The sequence below is a fragment of the Tigriopus californicus genome, chromosome 8 (genome assembly GCF_007210705.1).
Source record: "Tigriopus californicus strain San Diego chromosome 8, Tcal_SD_v2.1, whole genome shotgun sequence".
NCBI lineage: Eukaryota > Metazoa > Arthropoda > Copepoda > Harpacticoida > Harpacticidae > Tigriopus > Tigriopus californicus.
The window spans coordinates 4,268,334-4,277,130 of NC_081447.1; the positions used below are offsets into that span (position 1 = coordinate 4,268,334).

The 8,797-nt window shown below is 46.3% G+C and overlaps 1 protein-coding gene across 1 annotated transcript; it reads right to left on the reverse strand.

Annotated features, from left to right (window-relative positions):
- Positions 1-205: 205 nt before the first annotated feature.
- Positions 206-6,780, reverse strand: LOC131885768 (BMP-binding endothelial regulator protein-like). Its single transcript, XM_059233921.1, is given in 3 exon segments — positions 206-1,840; positions 2,069-2,794; positions 4,653-6,780. Coding segments are annotated over 3 exon segments (3,126 nt in total). The 5' UTR covers positions 6,097-6,780; the 3' UTR covers positions 206-884.
- Between the last annotated feature and the right edge of the window lie 2,017 nt (positions 6,781-8,797).

The following is an 8,797-nucleotide window of genomic DNA, read 5'->3' on the forward strand; positions in this document are numbered from 1 at the left end:
CGCCGAACGTGTTCGTAGTGATAACATTTTGAGAAGAAGTAGTAGTCGATGAAGTTGATGACGATGTTCCGTTTCTACTCGGGTGATCGGCAGGCTCTTATGTACTATAACGGCAGAATAAGATGTAAATTTGCCCGGGTTGCTAGGATGGATTGGACGGAGGGCTGGACACCCAGGCGAGGCAAATAATGAGGCCAGAGTCAACTTTGGTGAAACAGAACCGTGTATTTCTATGTTTTCTTTATTACAATGATGACGGTTATCATTAATATTATGACGTCCACATAAAGGCATGTATATAAAGGTCACTAGGAATACAACTTTTTGAACTTGGAAGGAATAAACATCAAGAGCCTTAAATATATATTTTCATTCATGGTTGTACGATAGTTTTTTGGTATCACCTTGATTGTTGTCACACATGAGGGAGGAGAAGATGCCAAGTATCGCTCTCAAGACAAGACACACGATGGATTGGGGGGCTGTTGTTCTAGCTCGTCTGTGTTGTTGTTGTTGTTGTTGGTGGTGGTGGTGGTGGTGATGATGGTGCCTGTTTGGGTGAGTGTGTCCGTTTGTCTGTTGTTGGGTTTGTCTGGATGGTTGGTAGTACGTAACCAAAATATCCTCACATTGAACAAAGACATACAAAAGGCCTCCCAAGAGTACAGAACCATATATGCAGTAAACTGCAATGGAGGATAAGAGGAACTTTGAAGCAGAGCTTGAGTATGTGTGTATATGTGTGTGTGCGATGGTGCGTGGCAACTTTGCATCATTTTAGGAGAATAACAATATCACATTTCTTGGCAAGAAGACCATTCAACTTCAGTATAGATTGCAGATTTAAACGAGGAAAAAGAGCAATGCATTCGAGGACCGGCGGTTCATCGCCGTCTGGTGTGTTTCCAAGGGAATTTTCTTTGGTCAGATTGGCCCCGCTGCTGACTGTGGTGAGTGGAAGGCGGGGGGGCGGGGGCCTGGGAGGCGTGATCTTGTAGGAGACCTCCCACCGATCGACCCGTCCTGGTGGGGCCTTCAAAGAGAGGCAAGGGAGTGCGTCCCGACAACTGGACCTGACTCAGGGCTGCCTCAAGATGAGCTGAAATAAAACTGCTCCAATTGCCACTAATATCGGAGTCTTGAAAGACAGCGTCTTGCGAGTCTTCTTTTTGGTATGAATGGGATTCTCCGCCGAAGTCACTCGGAGAGGCTAATGATGATGATGATGATGGTGATGCGTCGTCGCTATTGGATGGGTGGTGGCTCTCTGGTGCATCTTGGGGATCCGAGCGAAGAAAGGCCTCGAAGGGAGGCCGTTTGTCTCCACTCTTTCGCTCCCAGCTGAGACGAGGCCCGCGCGGGCTTTGTACTGATTTCACTTGAACTGAGGGAACACCGTAGTCGTGCTCCTTGATGTTCCCCTCCATCCCTCCCACACCACTCATGGGATCTGGGTAACGAGGGCGCTGCTGCTGCTGCTGGTGCTCGTTGAAATGAAGTCCATTTGTTTTTCGCCTCGAATGACTGCTGGGATCATCGGGTAGGGATCCGGCTCCTTTGCCTTTGCCTTTGCCTTTGCCTTTGCCTTTACCCGACGAGGAGTGCCTTCGCCGATTACGTCGGCGTTGGCGTTTTCGCTCTTTTTTCCTACTACGTCGCTCTTGCTTTCGGAGTTGTTTCTTTCGGGCCCGATTCCGAGCTCTCCACTTGGTGTTCTTGTTGCGGTTGCTATCCTTGAAATCTCCTTTCGATCCTCTTCTCTGTCCCGAGAGCCTCCTCCTGCCCTCTTCGTTGGATTGTGCAGGAGGCTGGCAAAACTCTGCATTTTCCAACTTGCATCCTAGAAAACGAGACAAACATACATGATCTGCCTTGGGTTTGTCCGTGGTTTTATCTGGATATAAATGCTATCAAATGAGTTGGACGACGGTGTAGACGACTCCATTCTCGCTAAGTATGCTTTCCCAATAGGTATGGCTTCACGTACTCCACACGTGGTAAAGAATCTGCCTAGACATTCGATGGTGTTATGTACTCAAATTCGGGAGGAGAAGGAAAGTTCTCTTACCTGCTAGGTAGTAGTGGCCACGGTTTGATGAGATCGTTTTTCGGCCAGAGTTTGCCAATGAAACTGGTTTGCCCATTCTTTTACCAGTCAAAGAGACCTCGGGCAAGGTATTTTGGGTTTCACCTTCCACATGTGTAGGAGGTGGAGGTGGAGGATAAATGACTTCGTTATTGTTGGAGTTGAGGCTCGTTCCGTTGTTACGGTGGTACAACTGGGCTTGATGGTTTTTCCACGTGAACGAGGTCACATTCTGGCATCCCGTGGACTCCCTCCAATTGTGGACCAGAATGCCCGATCGCTCGCATTCCCGGGCGTATGCCGTGAGCACCTCGCAGTGGCACGTGTCCCCGGGACACTCGCACATGTCCAATTTGCAAGCATTATGAAAGTAATTAATGTCCACTTTCTTGGCACATTGCTCAAAGAGGTTGGAGGTCAAAGCATTGCAATTGCGATCGGATTGGATGCGTTTTTCCCAGGACTGAGTGCATTGCGGCTCGTATGAGGCGGGCATGTCCTTAGGCAGCACCGAACAGGCTTTCAAACCTCCGACTCGCCACGAGTCGCCAAAGCTCTGCCCTTCACGATAGAGACGTCCTCGGCGACCATAAAAGTCGTCGTTACTTTGGCCATTGAAGTTGCCACATAATCCGCAAAGACGATTTTGATACTGAGGAGGAACAGTGAGCTCTAGAAAACTCACGCCGTCCCACAGGATCCGCACACCTGAAATCACACCACAGAGGCATCGTTACTACTTCCCCGGCATCTTGGCAGATCCTGGCTCGTTTTCTTCTTGACAACGAATGCTCGTTTGAAGACATGACAGAACCTACTCAGATTGACGTAATTCATTGACATTCCAATCCTAGAAACGATTNCCACACACACACACTCCTCGAGTCAATCATCACATTTACAAGAGGTAAAAAATCAATTTAGAGGAAGTGAACGATTACCCTCTCTCATTGCTCTCATCGCAGCTTCTCAAGGCGGGTAAAACAGACCAAAACCGTCGTCTCCGCCCAGTTTGCACGGAGTAGGTAGGAACCAGTCAAAGGCTCCAATCTAACCACTATTTGAGCAATTGAAACTTACTCTCCAAAGCCATACAGTGAGGATTCTTTTCTTCCACTGTACCAAGGTGCCCGTCCTCCATGTCTTCAAAGCTATCTATCAAGGGGTCGATGGGGTGACAACTTGCTTTGTTACTGGAATTTTCCGAGAGCACTCTCAACATCGTGGTCGTGGTCGTCGTTGTCGTTTGACGATTGGTCTTTGTTTCAGGATGAGGTTGAGCGAAAATTAGGGGGTTTGGACGGTTACTTTGGAAAAAAGAGCTCTGAGGTGGTTCTCTACTCTCAGTGTGTTTTGGAAGGAAATGAGAACGAAATCAAAATGGGTCTGGTTACGTGAAAAAAGGGGAATCTCGGGGCTCCACCAAGAGTTAGGCCACCATCAAATGCTTTCTCACTTTAGAATGTTGGGAGTCGAAAAAAATTGGAGCTCACCGCCGATTTTCAAGAGATAGTGCTGTCATGCAAATGAGTTGTAAACAAACTAATTTCCAAGCTTGACATGCCAAGAAACTATTTTCAAAAGATCAAGTACGATTACTGATCTTGCAATTGGCTGTGCCGGTGGCATCGTTGCTTAAAAAAAAGGGGCCTGGGTAATAAAGAAGCTGAACCAAGATTCCCATGGTTTGTTTGAAGATGAGCACAAATGAAATGGGCCAAGAGCGTTCCAACATGAAGTAAATGAACAGGCCAAGGAATCTTGGGTCCCGATTGCCGTACAACCCTACAATTCAAGCATGGTTAAGGACTGTCATATTTTGTCAGAGCTTGAAGTTTCGAGTGCCACAGCGAAATGACAGAACAAAATTAGAGTTTATGTGCCGGTAAATGGGCGGCTGCTTCCATGTAGAACAAATACTCTTTTTGCTGCTCAAGTATGTACTTGCTATCTTCCCGGGGACTAAAAAGTGCTTGGATGATACCAAAGTCTATCTTGGCTAAGAACCCAAAGTCACGCGACCCAAACGAACTCCCAGAAATACTGCCAAGCAGATGAGTTGGTATTATTAGTGTACATGCGTACAATGAATAGAGTGCAGTGGCAGAGAACGAAGAGACGGAGAATAAGCCATGGAAATGGAGAAATGAAAAAAAATGTCGCAGATTTGTCATTGGAGAAGGGGCAGTTGGTTCTGGATTAGGCGGATAGCTTCTCTTAGTTCTTAGGCCGCCCGACGAAAGTTAAATGGAAGCCAATGCCCACGAACAACTGAGACTAAAGGAAATCAAAGTTGGGCTCCCAAGATTTACTGGAGGGAGCTCCCTCCCTTCTTCCCTCGTCCAGACAGACTGAACTTGAATGACTGCAGTGCCATTAACTATGTGTACATGGCAGTTATAGAAATGGACCCACATGGTGGTCTTTTTGAGAATGAACTCATTCAATGGCCGTGACTCCAAGTTGAATGTAAGATGCTCGACGGGAAAGATTAAAATGCTTTCAAAGCTCGCTACGTAGACAACGGTATGAGTGAATTGTTATTTTCATTTCATCTTCTTCTCACCTGTATTGGTTCTCAGAACCACGCGGTATCCATCTTTCATGACTGAGAGGGATCCTAACTTGATGTAAGGTAAGGAAACCCTTTTTCCGTCCACTTTGACCTTCATCTTTTGCATGAGAGAAACCTTCACGCCCTCGAGTCTGACTGTCACGGTACGAAGCCAGCTGAAGGCGAACGAATCTCGGGCATCATTGGTAATTCGTATGGAGAACGTTGAGTTCCTGTCCTTGCTGCAATCCTTGGCTAAGAGGTACTTGCAACTGCCTTGGAAGTTGAAGATCCGACCATCAAACGTTTTGTAATGTGGATCGCCGAACACGGTACACACACCTTCTTCACACTGAGGACAACATTGGCCTTCTTTGTGGACCATCCTCGCGTTGGGAGGACAAGTCAATTGCTGGCATTTCAATGGGATGCATTTGATCTCGCCATTGGAACACGAACACTCGCGACAATTACTAGTCCACGTCTGACCATTCTTGTAGTCATCCCCGTCCAAGCTACAATGGTTAGGAACTGATTTGATTGCTGGCAATGCTTCGTGTAAGGCTTGATCCAACCGCATTTCACATGTGGGACAACACTCTCCATCGCGAGATTTTTGTTCCAATTTGGCACAAGGCAAAGTCGGACAAACAACTCGTTCACATTGCATCACGAGAGAAGAGGTGCATGTGCATGTGGTGCAGAGATCTGGAGAGGCTTTGGAACCCACATTGAGCACCTTACCTTTGAAGTGGCACATCTGACGGAGGCGCCCAAATGAAGGGTTCAATGGCGCATGTTGACGGGAACACACCGGTCAACACTGTCCCGGGATTTTCTTCACCAAATGCTCTTTACAGGGAAGAACTGGACAAGCGTTCCGGGAACAAGTGAGACGGCCCTCCAAGCACGTGCACATATTGCATGGATTGGTGATATCGGCTTTCGTCTCCCCATTTTGGTAAGTCATGCCTCCCCTCGAGCATCGATCACAAGAGGGGCAGCATTGTCCAGGAACATGAACCGGATTGGAACACATTGGTATAGGGCACTCAATCTGGGATCTGGTGATTACGCCCGAGAAGCATTCGTTGATGGTGCATTGGTCAGCGGGATCATCCCAAGTTTCACCGCTTTTGTAACGTGTTCCATTCTGAACGCAAGATTTACATACTTGTTGACATGCGCCCTGTTTGCTCTCTTCAACGTAGTGACAGCCTTCAAGGGCCTTGAGACACGAGGGCATCTCACAATTGTCGAGAATTCCATCGACGCACTGACAAACGACTTTGATGTTATTCACCAAAAATATTGGCACCTTTTGACCCTCTTGATGGGAATGGCACTTGTAGTGTCCACCTGTCAGGCTCTGACACAAGGGTGTCCAAAAGAGTAGGAACAGAATGAGGGTTCCCCCAAAGACTCGGAAGTCTTCGAGGAGCCTCTTGGAGCCCATCTTTTGAATGTGTTACTGGCACTTGAGATTGGAGGTTGTAGGGATCGGAGCAATAATAAAAATCCTCATGTTCGTAAACTAGGAACAATGCCAAGTCGGAGGAGATGCCTCTTCATAACTCGCATGTGATCAATCGTATGTGTTTTATTCCTGACTTGGTCGCTTATTCACATCTCCACACCTTGGGCAACTTGATGAAACTGGTCTTTTAGAATGCCGTAGACGGTTTGATCCGATCTTTTTTGTCGTCGTCAGCTCTCCAAATCGGGTTCCGCGAGCGCCGAGAGTCCCCCTCACTCCAGTCCACTATCGTATATGATGATGGGTGGGTGAACCCCGCATTGGCCGCCACCGTTGTCGTCGTCGTCGTCGTCGAACTCGTCGTATTCGTCGTATTCGTATTCCTTCACTGTCTTGGCCGCGGTCGCTGTTGATGCAGAGTCTGTCAACAAGGGCAGACCACTCTGATGGAAGCGCACTGTTTCATCGACTTTTCTTAGCTTCTATCCTTCGTGAAGGCTTGAAATTTTCTACTGGAGGTGATGGTAGGGGTAGTGGTGACGGTCATGAGTATGTTGACGATGATGAGAATAGTGATGAGATGCCTACATGCCATGTACACACACACACACATACACAGGCACTACACTATTATGTACTGCTTGAGTCCAAGGGGAAAAGGTGTGCGCGATGAGAGCGGACTCTCAGAGTCAGTTTCGTTGGTGGAGAATGCGCAATTGCGTGATGTGCTCACTTGGACAGTAGCCCCAGAGCATATGGATGGCATGGGCCTGCTCAGCATATCTCTGAAATGTTTTTAAATGGAAACAATCGCACGCATCACACATTGAACTTCCTTGTAAATGGGCCCTACTGGTTGGTTTTCCGGTGTCCGTGGAAGAATTTGCTGCCCGTCCCAAAAAATGCGCTACCAAGACCTTCTTATCAGACGGTGGCGATCAGTTTTGAAGATTGGATGCGAATATTAAACCGGGATTCCAATTAAAGGTGCTACTTCGCAATTACGGGGATAACTGGGAGACAATTAGAGGAATTTTATTCACACATTCACATATCATTGAGTTCTTATCAATTCCGGTTGCCACACATACGTGTGGTGCTTCCTCTGAACCCAACCCGTGGATTTTCCTCCAAAAATATAATCATTGTCCAATCTCAAGAAGAACTGCTATAACGTACGTACACATATTTTCATAAGGCATACAACGCCATCAATGTCAAGGACGATGTTACACGATCAATGGTACGCCAATCTCACATTGGGGACTGAGAAGCCTGCCAGACGACAAGTTGGCTAGACATTCGGAGACAATCGAAATTTGTCGGCATTTCCTCTGTCCGAGAACTTTGTCTCCTTTCTCGCTCTTCCACTTTTACCTGCTCATCCAGCTCCAGTTAATAGTCTTAGTGGCTAAGTGTACCTCCAAGAAGCGAGATCAGGGATCCAACCCTGCCCAAGAAAGAGCGATCATCATCATCCTCTTTGGCTCGTCGCTCCGTGGTTTGACGTCGTAGACGAGGAGTACATTGACGTTGGTTGGTGTCCGCAGTTTCCGCTTTCAGACGACAAACTATGCGATTGAATTGACTTCAATACCACCACCAAAAACAACAACCATTGGCAAATCTTCCCTAAGCTCTTTCGAACCCAACCATGGGACCATTCATTGGTGCCAAGGATCGTCCTTTAATCTGGTATGAGGCGGCAATTTGGGGGCAGGTATTGAACTGACCAATTAAATCAGGGGCCCGCACTATCAGAGGGTTAGTGGCTTGTTTTGACTTAAAATTAGAGTTGAGTTCAAGTTGGATCGATTTTCTTTTGTGCCTACCTGATCAGTGATAAGTGTGATACTGCGTGAGGCTTTCGGCTTTCGGCAGCGAGTGTTTCCCGATCCTGAAAATGTGGGTCGGATTTGAGGTTAACACTTCGCGGGAAATCCATGCTTACGAAGCTGAAAATCCGAACCGACATTTGTTTTGCAAAATTTCATGAGTCAGGAGGTTTTTTCCTTGGACTCACAAATGTATTTCAATCTTGTGTTATCTGTTTGGATGTGTCACAAAATGCTTTAAAATCGTTTTTGACGATTGAAGATTAGCTTAATGATTCCAAGAATTGGTTAATCTTTTGGGAAGAAGTGTTTCCTTTTTTCTGCGATTCTGACGAGGTATAGGCACTCTGGAGGTTGCGTCGAACATCAGTTTTAGTTGCGCATTTTCCGCGGTGAATTAAATCAGAAAATGCCGAAGATGAAAGGTTCATAGAATGTTTCAAAGGTATGATAAATGTTCCTCGATCCGGTATCCTTGTATCATGTACTCGTCATTTTGCAGTCAGTTTATTGCCCGTTAAATGCAATATAGAGGAACAACGTTTCGTCTAATAAATCAACCCGGACATTTTCAACGATCAGTGATATTCCTCAAGAAGTATTAAAAATGCTATCGTTTTGTCCAAAGAGTCCCCCCCTCCAATAAATAAATAAGTAATAAATAATTAAAAAGGAAAACGTTACAAAAAGTAATAAACAACTCATATTTTTTAAAGTCCAAGTCTTTCCCAGTCTTCTCGATTTTTTTAAACGATATCAGTCTCATCCTTGAACATTGGGTAATTATTCAGGCCTGGCATTTTATTGCGCAAATTTTTCGAAGACTTCATGCAAAGATTAATCGC